Here is a 20,922-nt window from a genome sequence, read left to right as displayed (position 1 = left end):
TACTTTCAAAGTACAATTAATCTTCCATTTAGCTCAGCTTAGTCATAGAGATAAACTGCCACATCTTTATTTTGTTTGCAGGGCTAAAAATCACAAAACATAGCGATTCAGAAAGCAATTATGGTGGCAGGATTTTTAACTAATTTATTTTTCTGGTTGCAAAAAGCTTTTTGAAATCTTGTTTTACCAGGTACAGTTCAAACTGTTACTCAAATGCAATTACACGAATGTTAGACTGAGACAACGGAAAATCTCCTCATGGCAAACAATGAGGTACTTACAGTTCTGAAAAGGTTTCTGCAAGAAATCACTGATATGGCACACTTGAACTTTGAGTTTAAATCTACATTGTTGAAAATTAACCAAGTATGGGGCAACTTGTTTTTTTGCCAAATTTCAGTTGTGCATTTTGGAGTGCTCAGATGTGACAGACATGGACTGAATTCTCAGAAGGAAAATTAAGCCCATCTCTTTCTCTTCCCTGCAAAAAAAATAGGCCAAAGGGCTACATCTGTGTCAGATCTCTGAGTGTGAGGTGCTGACACTCCTGAGAGATATCCAGAGAGCACCCACAAGCAAGAGAGGAACTTTGGGAGTGCACCTAAGTGTGCAAATTTACAGGCTGGGTGGACTTTAGGAAAGGGCGGCACAGGGTCAGAAGGGAAGAGGGGAATGAGATTAGCTTACTGATTACTGGACATTGCAAAATTTGACCAAGCACAAATAGTTCTGGTTAACACAAGAAGAGATCATTTGACTTCAATTAAGTCCATCAGACATCTCATCTAACAATCAGCAGATACACCTTCAAATCCTCAGTGAAAAATGCAGAGTACAATCCATTATGGGTCCTAGTCTCAATGTTATATGTCATGATGATTTACCTACCAAAAGGACATTTCTGCTCTCGCTTTAAACACAACACCTTATTTTAAAACCACTAAGGTCCAATAGCTCTTTCCCAGCACTGCAGCTGTAAGCAGCCACTTCTAATCCATGAAAAGCTGGGAATGTGAGCTGCATCTGCACAGAGCCACAGCACCAGGGGCTGCATCCCACAGGACCATGGCATGGCAAAACAGGTGAGGATGTCATGACACAGAGGAGGTTCACCATCACTTCCCCCATCAGTTCAGATCCAGGGCAATGTTTAAAACCATTTTATTTCTCAAAAGTGTTTGCTGGGAGCTGCTTCTCTGGCAATCCATGCACCTCCCAGTCAAATGGAGGTTAACAGGGAGAGTTTCTTACAAAGACAACACAGAATTTGCTTCTCAGGGTTGTGTACCGATCTGGGTCCACACTCCAAAACTTCTCTGCAAACTTCAGCCTTTCAACAGACCAGCAGAACTGATCATAGGAACCTCACAACAAAGACTCTTTCACTCCTTTTACCTGCTCATAGGGGTCCCAGCATCTGCACAAATGAAAAAAAAACCCTGCTCAAGATATTTTGGGAGCCTACTTCCTCAAAAGAAATAGAAGAAGGGTGCAAAATAAGGAAAGATATAATAATTTAACTGATTCTCCATTAATCAAAAATGGATTTATATAGGCAGTGTTTATGCCAAACTAATCAAGAGGAGCCACAAGGTCTTATTGTAGTGACTAGAGAAGAGACTCAGAGATAAGACCTTGATCTACTCAAACCAGGTAGAAAAGCATCCATCTGCATTTAGTAAAAAAAGGAGGGTGATGTTTTCCCCTCTATATGCAGAAACACAGACAGGCACACTTTCTGCCCAGTTTGAGCCTGAATTCAGATTTACTTTGACCATCCAGTAAGATTTTCTTCCCTTTCACCTCAGTGGAACTCATGTCAGCTACAGGCTATGTGAAAATTCAGATCTGTCTTCTGTCCTCAGCTCTGACATCCACTCTACTCATCCCTTTCAAGTCATGATTGCCTCAATTTTTTACCATGTAACACAATAAAAAAATAAAAATAATAAAAAAACAAAATAAAAATAAAAACAATAAGCAGACTTTTCTAAAAAGCATTCAGACCCATTCCTTGGAGACAATACTGCATAGGTGCAAAGTATTATTGCTGTCTGGCTTCATTACTAGTTATTTATTTAAACCAGTGACACTACCATAACAATTTCTGCCTTGAGAAAGCAGTTTAGCCCATTGATTTGCACTTGTATGGATTTGGAGGCTTTGCTTTTGTTTTGGCAAAGCATATTCATGTCTTCTAGCCTTGCAGCAAAATCTATAAGGACATAAAATTCCTCATTCTTCATAAAGTTTGCTGCAAGTCTGGAAGATATTCTGTTGTACAAACCTCTGGTTTAAAATGTTAGGAAACATAAATGTTTCAATTGTCAAAACAGCTTTTCAGAACGTTGAAAACCTAATTATATACTTTTGGGCAGTGCTTCCTTGCTGAAGTACAAAGGGATTTGTTGTGTGATCAGCTTAGAGGCAAATTGTCTCAGGAACATACTCTGAGAAAAGTTGAAGGAACAAACTGCAGGTTGACTGGCAGCTCAAAGCTTCAAAGTCTCCCTGGAGCCTTTTCCTCTGGAAAAAATGACATTACCTGTGATTCATCCATCAGTGGTTTATGTAACCTGATAGCATTTCACTTCACTTGACTATCCATCACTCCAGGAGGATTTGGTGTGTGACAATGTGCTTTGTGTGCGGAGATGCCACCAGGCTGAGGTTAAAGGTGACAGTCCGGGCCTTTCTTGGCACTCTGGACTCAGGTCAGTCCTAAAGGGTGTGAAACATCCAAGGGGAAGTTCCAGGATCTTTTGGCCTAGAAAAGCCTGTGAGCATGGCTTTTCTACAAACATCTCATTCTTAAACATGGGAAATTTTCCTAGGATCCCCTGAAATAGATATTCTTTCTCAGAAAAGTTAAAGTTGCATGAAATATACATCCTCTTTTGGCAACAAAAATTAAAGTGCTTCAAATAACAGTGTCGCTTTAAGAGTTTCTGATAAAAAATACCTCACCTCTATGGTGATAATTTCTACAGCTCTTTCAACAGTGGCTTTTTTAACTTCTACAAATTGTTATGAGTATGATAAAAGGCAGGATAAAAGCAGGATAATGTATGACTTAAAGCAGTGGGCTGTAGTGATCCACAGCACCATGAAGATTATGCCTGCTTATGACAACATGCTAAAAATGGCTTAAGAATGTGTTAACCCCTCATTTACATGAAGTATGAAATGTACTGCTGACATGAAATTATATATGACATTGTCAACATTGCTCATTTTTAAACACAATATCCTCAGCATGAACACAATTCCAATAAGCATGTGGGGATGTGGGAGCTCCCTAAAATGAAAAGAGCCATTTGCAGCCCATGGGAACTCTAAAAAATGAAAGTTAGTTAAAACTAACAAAAACTAGTTAGAAAAACTCCCAAAAACTTTCACTTTTGTTAGTGAAAACTAACAAAATCAAGCCTACAGTCACTAGAATCATGGTCACTAGCCAGAGTGGAAATGTGTAGGAATCCTGCAAATCAAGAAAAACAATAATAATAAAAAAGACTACCTGTGCAGACAGTAGTTTATGTAACAGAAAATACTCTAAAATCAAAAGCAGAATTTGAGATACCCACTCTAAATGAACAGTGTCTTTAAAACCTGTGGATTTTAAAGACACTTCTCCTGAGGTCTGTGCCTCTCTGTTGCTCTGCACAAGGCTCTTTTCTCAATCAAATGCTTTCCTAAGGTGACTTTTCAGCTTTTTCCCATTGAAATGTTATCATTCATTGGTACAATGTGTCAATATGAAATTATTTCAATATGTTAATGACTGAAAGGTTCCAGAGCATCATTTCCCCCCCCGCCACAATAATGCCATGCTTTCAATTTTCCACTGAGTGTTTGGCTCAATAACCATCTATTGCAAAAAAACACCACCTTTTGGCCTAGCCATGTCACTTGTAGCTCCTAAATTATTTGTGAGAGCTCACATTTAAGTACTGACTTATTCACACCATTCCTGAATTCTGTTATCAAGGAATAGCTCAGCCAAAAGTGGATTTGCTGCTAAATGGAAGGAAACAGCAATATTTGGTGTAAAAGAAATTCCCCAAAACAGACCAAAAATCCACTACATGTTTTCAGATGCATATGCTAAACTTCTAATGAATTTTTAGTGACCTCTTACAGACTGTTCCAGGTACCTCTTCATGTTCCTTGGGCTTATCAAAGGCTTTTCTCGTCTCCAAGTAGAAAGAAAAGGTCAGGTCTTGAACTCACACACAAGGATTCAGGCATGCTGTAAATCCAGCCCTACTGCACTTCACCTTGAAGCAGGGCTATGTTATTTTGCAGCTAGGTGTGCTGATGTGCCATAAATAAATTAATTAATGTTTCATGGTATTGGCAACGTAAATTCTCCTACGTCAGCTCACAGACTGCACCTACCCTTGGTGAAAAATTATTATGAACATGACTGATCCTCAGTTCAGCACAAGCCTCCTTTTTAAACAGCAGGGAAAATGCCACTATTAATAGCAGAGCTGTCAAGACTCAAGCATTATCTAAAAGACTCAGAGTGTTTCAAGACAAAGCCAGATTGTCATTCTCTTGTGGCAGTTTGCAGAGAAGAAAAAAAAAATCTGATTTTTTAAAAGTGGGATAGTTTAAAAGAAAACTTAGTTAAAAGTTATGCACTGCCTCAGGTATGGAGGGCTGGCATGAATCTGTGTGGAATTCTTTTGGAAACCAGCAGTTTCTCTAAGAGGTGACTGATTTCTTTTGCTTTGCATTTCCCAGTGATTCACCTGCAGTGGAATAAGTCTGGGGAGCACAGAGGGTGGCTCCTGGTATCACTGCACCTTCTGCAGATGTCATTGTTCTTTATCACAGATGCTGGGGTGGGGAGGAAGGGGTGGAGAGTTCTCACAGTTACTAAATCAGAAGCAGCACTTCCACACATGCCTAATTCCTCTCTTTTTTCCCCTAACAGGAGCATTTGGGAGACTTCATTCTGTCATTTAATAGCTATAGGGTGGCCAAATTGAGGCCTTCCAGGACCTGGAGGGAGCTCACAAGAAAGACGGAGAGAGACTATTGACAAAAGTATGGAATGACAGAACATGGGGGAATGGCTTCACACTGACAGAGAGTGGGTTTAGGTGGGATACTGGGAAGAAATTCTTCCCATTGAGGGTAGTGATGCCCTGGCACAGGGTGCCCAGAGAAGTTATGGATGCTCCATCCCTGGAAGTGTCCAAGACCTGGCTGGATGGGGCTCTGAGCACCCTGAGATAGTGGAAGATGTTCCTGCCCATGGCAGAGGGTTGGAATTGGATGAATTTTAATGTCTCTTCCAGCCCAGGCCATTCTATGGTTCTATAATTCAATATATTCACCCTGCCCTTCCTTTCAGCAAGGCTTTTTGCTCTGCTTTGAAATACACATGAATCCAACACGTTAGAGAACTCCTTGCACTATGGCAGAAGTGGCAGGTGTACATTCCAGCAAGATCTTGGAAACCTGAACACCTTTTTCTACATTAGTTGCTATAGAAAGTGACTGAGGATAATTAGCACAGCAGGAAGCAATGGATGACTTGGTTTACCAGAAAGGAAGAACAGTAATTCTATTGCATATTCACATGTACCATCAGCACTGTTTAGAACCCTTGTGAGTGACATTGGTAACCAAAAGGGAGTCCTGCTTTTGCTTTTAACTTCTGGAAACAGGTTGCAGGAGAGACAGGGGAAAAGAAAATCAAAAGGTAAACCTTTTGTTGTATTCAGAGGTAAATTGTTGGATGCAACTAAAACTCTATAAACTATAAGAATGGCATAACCACTGGTCTATCAGTTCTGCCTTTTCTGATCTAAACATGGAGTTTATTTCCCCTGTTGAGGGATTCCCAGCTACAGGCACTGATTCAGCACAGGCTGCTGAGCTCATTCTCACAGCAATCATTAGTCCTTGCAGGCTACGTCATTGCCCTGTCAATGGCGTGAGCTGAGTAACAAAATACATCATAAAAGTTGGTTTAAAATACTCCTGACTACCTAAATTACTCCTTTTCATTTGCTCATCAATCCCATGGATGGACACTGTTTATTTCTGAATCATCTTTTTTTGCTCTGGGGGAGAAATGAGTAACTTTCCACCTCTTACCTCTCAGCTGCTTCTTACATATTTCTTCCTCAGGTTTAACATCACTTTTGGGATCAACAGGAACAGCTCTGTATTTTTATCAGCACTGGAATGGCCCACATGCAACAGGGGTAACAAAGAAAGTTGTGCTACCAAAAGCATATTTGATAAAACACTATTTGAACAAAGCAGTTACAGCTTAAGTCCTAACAGTAGAAAATCCCAATTCCACACATACCAGAAAGTACAAACATTGTGGTATTCAACAACACAGCATCAAGCAAGAAATACTGGGAAGAGAACATTATAGCCAAAATTTTCAGGCTTTGCCATCCAACTGTAAAAATTTAGGGAGCAACCAACGTTCCTATCATTATCACTTGTCTAGAGTGATTTTACACTCCCTCTGATGTTCCACATAGTTTTTAGTTCACATAATTCACAGAATGACTAGGTTGGAAGAGACCAACTAGTTACAATAGTGCTGCAATAGTGTCCTGATAGCCAGGACAATCCTGGATATTTTAGGACTTATAAAATGACAGCAGAAACCTGATTTACTCTTACAATTTCAGATTTGGCCATATAGGGTACTTGGACTTTTTCAGAGGTGCTGGCACTATCAATGAAACCTCTTTTTTATGCTTAACTTTTTGTTTTTATGAATTTTTTTTTTTTGCTTTACTTTTGCAGCTTAATTAAAAAAGATTGAAAGGCTACTAAAATGGCTATAAACAATTGCATTAAACATTGTGCTCAGCTCACGTAGCAGCTACAAGCTGTGACACAGGCACAGCTCTGTGTCATTACTGGGAATGTTTACACTGGTAATGCTGCTGCTGTTCTAATTGCTGGTTTATTCCAAAAACTGAAATAAGTATTGAAATAGTTGAAATTTAAATTGCAAGTTAATGACTAAACCTTTCCTTTCTCCATTTTGGTACAACAGGCCAACTAATCCATGAGTTATTCCCACACTTCCAGCTCCTGGTAACTGAGCAACAGGGTAATTTACTGGAGACCTCTGCCTCACACAGCTGTGCAGCAGCTGGGGAAGTGCCTGCACCAGGGAATGTGTCTCTGACACTCCCAAATGGGGGAGACACATCCATTAGCAAGAGTCTTAACGTGTCTTATTAATGTTATTAAGCAAATGTAGAACTCAGCCATTAAAAGTGGGAACCATCTGCTCAGCAGGTGCCAAAAGCAGCCTAAGAAAAAGTTGTGAGAAAGAGGGAGACAGCCTTCAATCTCTCTCAGTAAGAGAGTTGAAGCACTCCTGGTGAAATTAATTTAATTTGCATTTAGGCACCCACAATGTAAATATCTGCACCTGAGGAGTCACCCAAGGCTGATTTTGTAGGCAGGAAGGATAAACAGGCACAGACATCTAGGCTGGTTTAGACTTCTGCATAGAAAACAGGTTCTAGGATGGTCTCTGCTCACCTGGCATTGAGTGACACAGGTCCCACATGTCCTGAGGGGGACAGGAGAACAGGAGACCCTTGAGACAGGGCTGCTCCCTGTTCTTCTGCTGCCAGTGCAGGGCATGGGCAGCATTTTGCAGTTCCAGACACTGTGTAGGCAGCTTCCAGAAGGAATCAGGGAGCTGGGAAAGCATGTCTGCTGGGTTGTTTCTGAACCTCAGCTCTGGTGTCACCCTCTTATAGGCACAGTTCTTCAAACAAATCTTTGCATAAAGACTTAAACAGCAGTATAAATATCTAAAATTACCATTACTACTCAGAATAGAAGTGATCACAGATTTCTTTAATAAGAACACTTGATTTTCTTTGATTCTCTTTTTGCTCAGGCTGATACAACACATGTCAGAGAACTCTATGTTGTCAACAGCTATATATTGTCATGCAGAGGAATAAAGGGTTTTTTCTAAGATCAAGGTTAAGGAACTTTGTCAGTGGTAAAAATAGTTTTCCAACCACTCATTGAATGGCACTGACTGTAAAGTATTTCTTGCCTGCATCTTGAAATTCTAGTTATGAGCTGTTCTGCTGTCAAAGAGATTCCACAATTTAAAATTCCAATCCTGTTTGTGTAGGAAAACACTACTCCTGCTTAAGTGAACTTGTAGCAGGAGCTGCAAAACCTTACTTTTGTTAACTTTACATGTGACTAATTGCTGGAGAGACTTCTTGCTCACCCTGCCAAGACACTGTGCAGCCCAGGAGGCTGGCAATGCTCCTGGGACATCATGAGCCCACTTTCATTTCCACAATGCACTCAAGAAGCAGCCTTTCTGTTCTTCTCTCAAAGCATAAGTGGCTCCCCCCCAGTCTGCTTTGCAGGACAACTACAATTGGAATTTGAGATCAATATTTATTCGAAAATTGGTATTTTATTTCTCTCGAGCTATAGCTTTTTTCAAGTTTGATAAAGAAACCACTCACTTAAATGTCTTAAAACAGAAGAGATTTTGAGTATTGAGTGAAGTCTTTTAAAATCTTAAACACAAACTTATCTACCCATTGTTTTTCAGGATTTGAAACAACATCTCTCACACAGGCTGAGCATAAAGACCTCTGCTGAGTGTCAGTGGCACACAGATCTCTTTCCACCCAGGAAAAAGCATAATAAGGCATTTTCAAGTTCAACATCCAAACAGGGAAGATTGGCTGATGTCAATCCCCAGGCAGAGTACCTGTATAATTGTTTTTCAGCACAATACACCCTCTGTAAAAGGGGTTTAATCATGCCTTCATTTCAGAGGAGTGAAACTGCCACAGTGAAATTAACACCAGAATGTTATTTCATCATAGTCAAATTCCACAGTGAGTCTTTGGAGAGATAAACTTGTTTCAGATGTGGCACAGAACTTACTGTCTTGGTAAAAATAAAATACTGCACTTACTTCTCTTACACTGGGACTGTCCATCCAGAGAGGGAAGAACAGGAACCTGGTGAAAAGAAGTATATGATCATATAAAAACAGAAAAAAAATCCAGCAGTGGCACCCTTAAAAAAAAAAAAAAAACAAAAAACAAAAAACAACAAAACAACCACAACTCACCAAAAAACCCCAAAGCAACATCTACAACAATCAACAAAATATTTTGTCACTTTCTAGAGCCTCATTTGCAGACTGTTGTAATCAAGCTGAGAAGTTACTATCCCAGCTAAATATTCCTTCTGCGTTCACCTCGAGTAGCCTGAAGTGAGCCAGCACTGGAACTTGAGCCATTGCAAGGAAAAGCTGTTACTACAGACTAAACCAACAAAGAAGGGGGTTTCCAGCTCAGGCAATGCTCTTGGCACTGTAGCAGCTCTGAACTCTGAATTTGTGTTCTTGGGGGTAGAAAAGATGCACATGAGAACTTCTTATCACACAGAACTTTTGCTCAGCTTTTGTGCCAGAACCTTATCCTTTATTAAAATTAAATACCTGTTTTCCAAAGGCATTGGAGTACCTAGCAAAACCTAAGGAAATAGAGGGTGAAAAAATTGATTTGCCTAATTTCCACTGAAATCAGAGATAAATGGTTCTAATCTGTATCCTTGAAAAGATGCAATTAGGTAATCCATTGACACTGGATTTAGTCTATTAAAATCTGTACATTTTTCCCTGAACCATACTCAATGCATACTAGAGAAATTAATTTCCACAGGTAGTTTTATTCTGACATTTCCTGGCTTTTCAATCCTAGTCTTTGCCTCCTGAAAAGTATTGATTGACTCAATTTTCACATACGACAAAGAATACACCTGTGTTAGTAAAACATGAGATTTTACATTCATAGTGACAGAATTTTCATTCACATTTAGACCTGACTGTAAAAATGTACATGATTTCTACCATGTGTAGACTGTAAAAATGTACATGATTTCTACCCTGAATGAGAACTCTAGCTGTCAATTTAAACAACTTTCACTCTTTTCTTATTCGTCATACAGCTTCTCTCCCTTCAGACACCTTTTCCTCCTGATCTATATTCTGCAGCAAACCTCCACAATTTTAACTCTTCCATCTTTCCTGAAATATGTTTTCCTGCATTTCAATTACCAGTGGCCTGGAGTTTCATTTGCTCTGTAACTTTTGTTACCTTATTTAGCCCTCGAAAACACCCACAGGGAATATTACCTCAGCAGCTCATGAGAGCTGTAAAACTGAGGCTACATTTGTGATGTGCAGGATGCTACTGCAGCACCTTCAGCAGGGCATTCTGCACAGCCCAGGTGAATATTTCCTGATGCTCTAGTGCAATAATGACCCACCTGCCTCTGCTCCTCTCTGGGGCACTTTCTGTCTACGGGCACTGGAACTAACGACAGTCTCTCTGTGCTGCCTGATGTCAGAGCTGAGAAAGGTGTCAAGGATATATAAGAGGCAGAAAGGAAGAGGGAAAAGGATCCTCCAGAGCTAGGTGCAAGCGTGGAATTGTTGCATGCACACTTCTTGCTAACCCAGAGGGCTCGCTGGCTTCTCCAGTTGGATCTGTGGCCACAAAAAGGTAAATAATTTCCCTTTTCTCTTACTTTACCTGCAGTGCAACAGATGTGCTTTAAAAAGCACAATATTATTAATCAAGAGCATTTTTCAGGAAAAGGCAACTAAGACAACTTTAAAGTAAACTGCACTGGGGACCAGAATTTGAGACTGGGAAGTGTCAGGAAATGCAAACCAGAGGTAAGGGATAGGATTGAAACTACTGGGTGGAAAATGAGCATTTATTCCTGAGAGCTGTATTTCTGAGACTGAGTTGTGTCACTAAACTTGAGGGGATCATTTTTCTCACTCCAGCCAGTGAAAAAGACTAGCTGATCTTGATTTAGAACAGAATGGGCATCAATAACAGGACATGCTGAGGAGTATTTGGGTCAGCTTTCAGTTTTGAATCATTGTTCTTTGCAGAAAGTTTGGCAGGAAAGATGTGCAACCTAAAGCTGACAGTTTTCTTCATTGCACTTTCTGTCACTCTGAGCTGTTTGGAAGCTACACCTATTGAGAGGTGAGTAACAAATAATCATGTTTATTTCCCTTTAGGGAAATAAACATGATTATTTGCATGAGTTGCTTTTGCTTTCATGTCTCAAATATTATAAAAATAGAGTTATTCAAGCTCACAGTTTTATTGTTGCTCAAAGATTACTGTCTGTGGCTGATGATCTATCTGATGGTACTTCCAAGAGACAAGGATGGATGTTGCCTGTAATGTCACAGAATACGCTCCCAGGACTTAGTGAGGAGATGCCAGAACAACCAGCAGCAAAGACAAAAAGGTATTGATTTTCCCTTGTTTCTTCCAGCCATATCAGATTGAACCACGGACCAAACTTTGTCCCAGTGATATTCTGCAACTTGTGAGACTTCAGCTGTTTTTCTCAAAAAAAAATTATTTATTAATGATATTATTATTATATATTTTAATTATTATTTTTAACTTATTATTAATTATTTAATTATTAAAATACTAAATATTTCTAACTAGATAGAGTTTACTAATACTAAAATACTTCTGCTAAGTAGAGTTTGCCTGTAAGCATAAAGATTAGCTTTTCTGTAACATGAAGATCAAAGCATTCAGGGTAGAAAGTGAAATCCGGGGACAAAGTTACAAATCATTTCATTACTGTGCAATTATAACACTTTCATAAATTAAAAAGGCTGAAAATACTGCATTACCTTGAGAAGAAAGGTGTATTTTGCAAGTGCCTTCCTTTTTAAAAAATTGTCAGATTTCCAAGCCTGAAGAGGGAAAGAAAAAGAAAACATACCCTTCTTAATAATACTACTGCTCTGCCATAATGGAATTATTTTAGAGCATAAATGCTTTCAGTAATTAAGCAATTTTTAAATCACAGGATTAAACATTAATTTAATTAATCACGGGAAGAAGGAAAAGAAGAAATTGGTTCTGATAGAATTTTACTTGTCTGAAACACATTCTCATTTATAAATTAATAAATTCAATTTCAGGCAACTTTTTTTATGAATAAAAATCATGTCAAGATTTTTTAGCAATTTGTACTAAAAGATAAGCAGCACTGAACTATTCCACTTTTCACAGAATCATCAAGGTGGGAAGAGAGCTTCAAGTTCATCTAGTTTTGTCAAGCTTTTGAGTGAATTTCTTTCAATGACAATTCTGTTATAGATTAATTCAGTAAATACATACATATATATATGTTACCTGTTCCTCTCTCTTTGAATATATATTTTAAAAATACTATTATATGAAAAATTTTATACTGTCAAAAGTATTTTTATAACAGAGATGAAGTTCTCACATTTTTACAGCTATCACTTAAAAAATAAATACAAACCTCCCCAAAACAACTGTAATATTCAAACACAAGGCATCACCTGGAGGAGCGTGGTGTGCCTTATCTGCTTTTCTGGGGCCTTGAACCATCTCTCATGGGGGGAATTGTCTCCTGGCAGCAAATATTCATTTAAAGCTAAAGGGCTGGTGGGTTCAGCCAGGCTGGACCTGAGATAGAAACCCAGCAGCTCCAGGAAGAGCTGGAATTTTCAACTTGATTTTGTAGCTTTAATGGAAAAGAGAATTCTGTCTCCACAAACAAAGCAGGATCTCTGGGAAAACCAGCTGTGGTTGGAACCTTGTATGTTAAAGGCTTGACAAAACCAGTAGAAAGTCAATTAGAGGTTATATAAAGCCCTGTCCAACAATTTTCTTTTAATGCAATGACACATTTAAAATATTAATTGCTTAAAAATTGCTGCATATCTACTAATGAAGAACCAGTATAATACAGACATTCCTTTCACAGCTGCAATTCCACTTGGATTCTCAGATCAACACAAATAACTTCAAAGGTTATATGACATTTTAGATGATAGATTTAATAATCAGTAAGCAAAGGAGTATATTGGTAACTGCTCAGAGCTTGAAACTGGGATATTGTTGCTCTTCACAGTAAATTTTAGCCACAAACTGGTGTCCAACTCATGCCATATCAGCATGAAGAAGTCCAATAAAATAAGCAGTAACTCAGTAGGCAATCTCAGCAAGCAAGTATTTCTGTCTGAAGGAACAACACAGCAGTCTAAGGAACAAATTTGATAACTCAAGCTCTCTCAAGCTAACAATTTCATTACAATTAAAAAAAAAAACCCTCAGGCTACATAAATTTCACATGGAGTTCTGTAAATGGTCTGTTGTTTCAGATCATAAAATGTTATTTTTAGGTACGGAGTCCTCCTTGGACACTCTTTTAAAGTATCATTCAGCAAAGGAATCTCTCTCACCACAACAGAACTTTCAAGTTGCTTTTTTGTTCCAAAAAAGATGTGGCAGTTTAGTCAGAACTAAGTGCTAGACACAGAGCTAAAAATCATCCTAAGTGGTACTGCTGCCTGTCACCGTGATATTTTCTGAAAAATCCCTTCACCAGGATTTCTTTTCCTGGGAAGCTTCAGCTTCTCCCTGTTTTGCTGCTTTGGAATGTGATTTGGAGATTGTTTATCCAACATGTGAATTGTTTTAATTTAATGACCAATCATGGTCCAGCTGTATCGAGGCTTGAGGAGTCACAGGTTTTTATTATTCATTCTTGTGAAGCCTTCTGATGTATTCTTTCTCTTTCTTTAGTATAGTTTTAGTATAGCATTCTTTAATATAATATATTATCATATCATATCACAAAATAATAAATCAGCCTCCTGAGAACTTGGAGTCAGATTCTCATCTCTCACCTCGTCCTGGGGACCCTCACAAACACCACAACTACCTCTCACGAGATGTGGTGCAGATGGGAGAAAGCCTTGGGGGTTAGCCCACTTGGTCTGGACTGGAATAGTACCAGTCCCTTCAGGGAGAGCAGGGTATGATTCTGTGGAAACACGAGAACTAAATGAATGTTAGTGATCATCATTATGTTAGTAATCCTCATGATATCAGCAAGAGCTCTAAATAGATTTAGATGTTCAGCTGCAAGTTAAACATTTAGTCATTGCTTTCACTTAGTGTCTTACCTATACTATCATTACAGGTTTTCTGGCTGTCATAAACTGCTGTGCAGGATATCAATAAAAACGGCATATGACTGTTCAGGTCTCTGCATTTGAATAACCCCCATCATTAAAACTGATAATAGCACCCAGCACAAGGATTTTTTTCAGGCACAAAGTAGGTGGTGGGAAGATTCTAATGTTCCTGTATTTGTGCACACATTAAAAGAACTCCCACATTAGCAGAGCTGAAGTGGCTGTGAGAAGCAGTGCACATGATTATCACATTCATATTTTCTCAAAAATCCCTTCACCCAGGATTTTCCTCCTGGGAAGCTGAGAAGCCTCAGAGAAAAAAGAAAACAATAATTATCTGATTTGCTTCTCCTGTCTTTTGCTGCTTTGGATTGTGTTTGGAGATTGTTTATCCAAGTGGTCATTTTTTCATTGGTTTCATGTGAATTGTTTTGACTCGGTGGCCAGTCAGGGCCAAGATGTGTAAGGGTTCTGGAAAGAATCACGAATTTTCATTATTATCTTTTTAGCCTTCAGTAAGTATCCTTTCTGTATTCTTTAGTATAGCATTCTTTAATATAATATAGTATCATAAACAATAAATTAACCTTCTGAGAACATGGAGTCATGTGGGAATCCATAAAATCAGAGGGTTTTGGGAAAGCTGTGAAAGGCAGGCCTCAGAGACAGCAGAACTGTGATTAGAGCTAAGCAGTAGCGATGAGATAGGTGAGCAGAAAAATTATGTGAAATGTAGAAAAGTAAAGACAAATAGAACAATGGTCTGTGTATTAACGCTTGTCTGGAATGACTCCCTAAGCTACAGAAAAGTTTATCTAGCAAGATATTAGGAAGTTTTAAGCTTAATAATGGAGCTCTGTGCATTGTGTTTTAAGGCTTACAAGCAGGTATTTTATTTGAAATAAGCAAGCATTGTTTAACCAAAGGTACATGTGCTTATAGTGGTTGGATGGAACTACTGTCAATGTGCTTTTGCTTTGTATGATTGGTCAAAAAACTTTTAAAGTGAGTTGTAACATTAAGTTCTTTGTCTGCTGCCTGGGATGTGAGCTGCTGGCATCTTCCTATTGTCACAACCATGTAATGAGGCTGATGCTGGAAAATAAAACAGCTCAAGGCACGTTCCTCAGCAGTCCCATCCCGTTTGTGATTTGTGCACAGGCCCTGGCTGGCAATAGAGTCAGATTCATCATTTCTCCCTTCATCTGGGGGGAACACAAATCCACTCCATTGCTCATCCCTTGGCTTAACCCTGGCTCTCTGTGCCCACCCTGGCAGCCACCAGCTGGAGAAGAGGAAGTGCAACACAGCCACATGCGTGACCCAGCGCCTGGCCGATTTCCTGGTGCGCTCCAGCGGCAGCGCGGGCGCCCTGTACCCCCCCACCAACGTGGGCTCCAACACCTACGGCAAGAGGGACACACCAGGGCTGCCAGACACACAGCCCCACAGCCATGCACTGCTCTAGGGGCTGCTGAGAAGTTCACTTTTTAATGTGTCAACAACCTCTTGGTGGTTTGTTACTTGTACAGTCTTAGCAGTGCCTTGTTTTCTCTGTGTGGTTGGTTTATGTTCACCATTCTGCTGTGCAGGTGCCATGACATGCATAGGCTGCTCTTTCAACTCCATTAGAGCTCCAGAAATCTGCTTGGGAAATCCCTTTGTAAAAATTCACCATGAAAATAAATGGAAAAGTAATTGCAACAAGGTTTTTTAATCATTATTATTATTAAAAGGATGAAAAAATAAACCATGATGTGTATGTCTTTATAAAGTTCCTAATTAAAGAACAACCAATGCTCCTGATTAACAAGAACAAAATCATCAACAACAAATATGTTCTTAATAAAGAACAACAAGTATCAGAATAGTAGCAAAAGTGATGTCCTAATGAAAGTAAAACAGAGGAATCTTCTGGTTCTGAAAGATCTACAGCATCTTGTTTTGTACAGCTGCAGGAACAGCTAGATGAGGAAAGATGCTGCATTGTGGACCATGATCATGCAATTAATGCAGTTTCCTGACTGCTCTGTGTTCACTGTAACTTATGCAATAAGCAAAGAAACTGGTCTTGCAGCACAGACTTCTGTACCTGCTTTAAAGGATTTGCAGTTCTTATGTAAAGATGGTATCAGTAAAATGTAAGCATAATGAGTATGAGTGCTTTTAAATATGACTAAGATAAAGCTCTGATAACAATCTAGCAGAAGCTCCAGTCCCTGGCTATTCCTTTCCTTGAACCAGAGTAACAAAGGGAAAAGAAAAAAAGCAATGAGTAGTTCAAGAACCAAAATGCTTCATAGAAACTCAGTAATTTTTTCCACTGGCATGCTTACATTGCTACCAAAATCCAGGGAAAATATTTCACAGATGGGCAGACCTCAATGAGAATCTGACAGTGTTATTTTCTCCTATCTCAGCCCAGGATCAGTGCAGGCTTAAAAAACATTAAAATCATTTAAATTGTTAAGCAAATTTTCATAGAGGTGACATCCTATATCCCAGAAATGCCTGGTTTGCCCACACTTCCTCATTGTCATCTGAAAAATATTGTTGTCCAATTATGAAAAACATTCAGCAGAACCTTAGTTCTGGAGAGGCAAATTAAAGTCTACTTACTGCCTTCAACTGGCTTGTTTCTATTTTAAAGTATACCTCCAAACAGAAACATTTTCGCTGAATTTAATGTTAAATGGCATATTCACTTCATTTCACAAAAAACCCATGGAAATAAAAATTACTGTACAGGATTCCTACTGTAAAAGTGTTACTAATTACTCTCTTTTATTGAGGAAAGTTTCAACCTTCATTAGTGTTCTAATCAATGATATCAATCCTGAATTTTATTGAGAAAACCATTTATATGGTATTAAAGTTGTCTAATGTTTCTGCCAGCTTGAGATGCTTTCCATCCCAGTTACTTTTGAGTTATGTTGCACACACACTGTGTGCTTAATTTGTGTTTCAGTTAGAATATCCATGTTCCAGAACACAAAAAAAGTGAGAGAAGGGTTCTGAAGTGTCACTGTGACACTGTTGGTGCAGAGGAACCACCAAGTGGAGCCTTCCCTGGGGGTGGATGCTGATTCCTGGCTGATCCCAGCCTGGAATTTGGGCAAAGCTTTTGTATTTTCAGCCACCATTAGACAAACCCAGCAAAGCTCAGGCTGCCCATGCACAGGGCCTGTGCAACTGGGGACATCAATTTCTGCCTTCTGCACTCCTGAATCTGCTGGATTGGATACCAGCATCTGTTTCACATGGCCAAACTCTTCCAGAAACACTGAAAGATGGAACTCTATCACAAATTCAGTGAAAGCACAGAGAGAGAGAGAAGAGGGGACCATCTCACCTGTCCCCAGAGCCTGTGTCTAACCAGTTGTCAGTGCTCTCCTGCTATTTGGTGGAGGAAGAAGCTTCTTCCAATTCATCCCAGCTTAGACATCTATTTTAGGATGGGATTAATCACTCCTGAAGTGCCTCTATTTCTTCCTCAGTGATAGTGTCTAGACAATTAGCTGAAAACGAGCACTTAACTTTCAGATAGCTGGAGTTAGGCGACAGGAATCTCATCTGCATTTGGTATCAACTGCTCAAACTAAAATCAAAGGGAAAAAAATTGGTAAAAAAAACCCCACACCACCAACACCCCAGACTCCAAACCACCTTTTACTCTGAGCTATGTTAGTTAATTCATCAGTCAGAGCAGCTTGAGAAACTCCCCCAGATTCCCTGGAGAACACAGCTCTGCTCCCCTTCCTCTGAGAAGAAGGATCTAGCCATAACAAGCCTGGATACAAGCACAGTCCTGAGCAAATGAGCCAGGAAAAGAAGGGATTGAAAAAATACAAATTAATAATTAATTTATAAAATAAAAAATAATGTTAATAATAATTTCTTAAATTATTAAGAAAGGAATTATTAATTAATTAATACTAAGCATTTAAGCATCGCTTCATCAGCTCTGCAAACAGCATAACCAGAATTTTGAGAATATTTAAGAAAAGAAAATAAGTGCCTCTGTGCATTTTTTTAAATCCCAGTATGTATTTCTCAGCTTCCTCAGGGATATAAATATTACTTGAGAATCCAGCCTTACATAGCTTGGGTTCTTTTTCAACTCATCTTTCAGAGAACATTCAAGCAAACAAAAATGCAAAAGAAGAAAATTAAGAATACAGACAATGTGATAAACATGGCTATATTCCCTTTAAAAAACTAAAATACTAAACCTCTGCTTTTTAGTATGTTCTATGAAGTTGTGTTTGAAAACAAACCAGAATAAGGACATAACATTGAATTTCATTAAATGAGAAGGGGAAGAGTAAAAGTCATCCAACAAGCAAAAGGATTGTTAAAAAAAAGATTGTAGGAACATGAAGAATGTTTCAAATGGAGTAGTGGGCCCTAGGGTCTAATATTTCTTAGGAACTATGACAGCTTCATAAAAGACAGGATTTATATTTTCTCATTATGAACACAGTTGAGGAAAGGAATTTATTTCACTTGTAAAAGCTTAGGCTAAAACTAAGAAAGCACACAATATTCATGAAGCATAAAATATATTTTACTGAATGCAAATTTGGAATTAATAGTTTCAATTCCTATTCAAGAAATTTTTCAAATAAATAAGTCTCTTGATGAGAGTTTTAAACACTAGGCTGACAAAGCTTCCATTTATTGGGAAGCTTTAATTTAACAGAATTAGTTATTAGAAAGTCTGAATTTTACTGAATGGCTTTCACTATTTGAAAGGTAATATATTGATACCCTGAATAAAATCCTTTTCCTGTACTGGATATCTTCAGCAGCTGCCATCTTCAGCCCCCAGATTTATGCTGGCTTTGAGCCAAGGAGCTCATTTACAAATACAGCTTGGCAGGTGTGGTGGATTCTTTGTTCCCAGTTACAAGGTTTTTTTACAATTTTACAATTTTTACAATTTTAAAATTTTACAATTTTGTAGTCTGAGCTGGTTATCCCACAGAACAGGGCCAGCTCTGCATCCTCCTGCAGTGCAATGAGCAAAAAGCTGGGTTTAGGAATGGCACATCTCCCTGCCCTACACAGGGTAATGGCTGAAGTCACACAAAACTGAATGTCTCCATGGGATGTGACAACTTCTGTCCAAATCATCCTGCTCTGTTTTTCTGTTATCTCTGGTTTCCCAAACTCAGAAAAAAATCCCACACTGAAAAACAAAATATTTTTGTGGAGCTGTGTAAGGTTCCAGAGCCAGACTCAAACTCAGAGCTGAATTCACTATTTAAACTCAGCTTCTGTTTAGGAACACAAATCTAGATGCTCTAGTTTTCCTTAAAACTTTAGACAAATTGGTTCCAGCTGCAATTGCAATGAAAACTATTTACCCTTTATTAGATTCAGTTAAGAATACTTTCTCTAACTAAAACCCATCTTAAAATCTTAACCAAAAAAAAAAAAATCTTAAAATGTTAACAAAAAAGTCTCAAACTAGGAATCATACATGCCATGAATACTAAAAGTCATGTCATCAAGAGCTCACTAAAGAACAAGGCAGTGATGATAAAACAATAGTTAAAATTGCTGATCATTGTGCAAAAAATTATCTCCTTGGATGCTAAAACATCTGAATAAAAAGAAAAACTCAAATGCATTTTAATCCTAACAATAGGGCTCACTTGAGTAACAATCATGCCATAAAGTCACTTTTTCCTAGAAATGCTTTTAAAAATACAATAGGTTTAATCATTAAAATTAAGAATCTTAGATCTTTCCATACTATAATAACTTTTTTCCTCTCCACCTTACAAGACTCTCTTTGATCCTGCATTGGAGACAATGAAACTGTTTCTTGTAGGCTCATTTACAATATCCTTAATGTAAATAATTATAGCACAAGTAATCTAAGATCTGCTGTAGAACAACTAGTGGCATTTATTATTTTGCTTTTCAAAAGGGATTAATATCCTGGGATGCATCAAAATAATTGGAGTTATAATAAATAAGTCATTACCCAAGTGAATTTAAATAGCTGAAATTAACTTTAAATGAAGTGCTCCTTGATAGGATTACAATAGCATTAAACCCAGAACGTGCTTATTATTATTTACACTCCCAACAGAGGCAGATCAGGTTTTTTCAAACAGAACCAGTCCTTATTCATTGAGCAGCCCCTTTGGAAGGAGCCAAAGTGGGACTTGCTTTCACTGGGGAAATTGTGCTAAAATTTCAGCAGCCTGTGATTGAACGTCAGTCCAGCACTGAGGAAGCTGAGCTGTTAACTCTCAGAATATGTGGCATTTTTAAATATCATTCATTTTAAATATCATTCTGTGTTATATGTCAAACTAGCCATGTAACAGAGAAAAGGATTTTTTGTAATTTGTCTCTTTGCTTGTTTTACAGAAGGAAGAAAGAAAAGGGTGATGAAACTGGAGGAGGGGATGCATAATGTTAAGGTTGAAAAATACACAAATTCGTTGTCCATGATCAGTAAGCAACTGGCAGAAATTTTCTTATTTCTAAATTGCCTGCTGCACTATGATACAGGAAGGAGAGAGGAAAAACCAAGATTGTGGGGCAGAGTATTCTTTGTCTCGGAGAAAATACAAATCTGAAGCAGCCTCATACAGGAGGGGATGGTCAAGAGAACCTTCAGAGGAAAGATTTTTTTCCTTTTTTTCCTCTCCCCTTCTTGTTTTGGGAAAGTTTGAAGGGAGGACAGAATCAGTGAACTAAACATTGCTGTGAAGGGAGCAGAGCACAGACAGGAAGAGATAACAGAATGTTTTCTAAATCTGCACACAGGCCCAGCTTCACACAGACTCTCAGTCACAAAAACAGCCTGACCTGAATTTACAACTCAAGCACAAACAACATGG

At 38.5% G+C, this 20,922-nt stretch overlaps 2 protein-coding genes across 6 annotated transcripts in view; one reads left to right on the top strand and one right to left on the bottom strand.

Moving 5' to 3' along the window:
- Window positions 1-11,799, bottom strand: part of LOC136556638 (solute carrier organic anion transporter family member 1A2-like) — a 29,931-nt gene extending 18,132 nt beyond the window's left edge. Inside the window, exons 1-3 of one of the 4 annotated variants that reach the window (XM_066549970.1) lie at window positions 9,125-9,268; window positions 8,966-9,011; window positions 6,118-6,202 (exon numbers count right to left, since the gene is read on the bottom strand). Coding sequence is in view for 3 of the 4 variants with exons in the window: in XM_066549968.1 (XP_066406065.1) it covers window positions 8,966-8,989 (24 nt within the window). In the remaining variant the exon portion in view is untranslated. Of the gene's footprint in view, window positions 1-6,117; window positions 6,203-8,965; window positions 9,012-9,124; window positions 9,272-11,734 lie in introns of those variants that run through there. The other 3 variants (XM_066549968.1, XM_066549969.1, XM_066549967.1) reach the window with 3 other exon arrangements.
- On the top strand, window positions 10,217-15,809 carry IAPP (islet amyloid polypeptide). 2 transcript variants are annotated; one of them, XM_066549971.1, is made up of 6 exons: window positions 10,241-10,287; window positions 10,408-10,562; window positions 10,653-10,738; window positions 10,964-11,060; window positions 11,197-11,331; window positions 15,338-15,809. In XM_066549971.1, exons 3-6 carry the CDS (start codon window positions 10,726-10,728, stop codon window positions 15,525-15,527), a joined length of 435 nt encoding a protein of 144 aa, XP_066406068.1. In that variant the 5' UTR covers window positions 10,241-10,287; window positions 10,408-10,562; window positions 10,653-10,725; the 3' UTR covers window positions 15,528-15,809. The 2 variants fall into 2 exon arrangements, with proteins under 2 accessions (XP_066406069.1, XP_066406068.1); XM_066549972.1 differs by lacking the exon at window positions 10,653-10,738 and having other exon boundaries at window positions 10,217-10,562.
- The last annotated feature ends 5,113 nt before the right edge of the window (window positions 15,810-20,922 follow it).

Source organism: Molothrus aeneus, chromosome 5 (genome assembly GCF_037042795.1).
Source record: "Molothrus aeneus isolate 106 chromosome 5, BPBGC_Maene_1.0, whole genome shotgun sequence".
Taxonomy (NCBI): Eukaryota; Metazoa; Chordata; class Aves; order Passeriformes; family Icteridae; genus Molothrus; species Molothrus aeneus.
The sequence above is the reverse complement of the archived record's forward strand: the minus strand, read 5'-3'. Positions and strand labels throughout refer to the sequence as shown.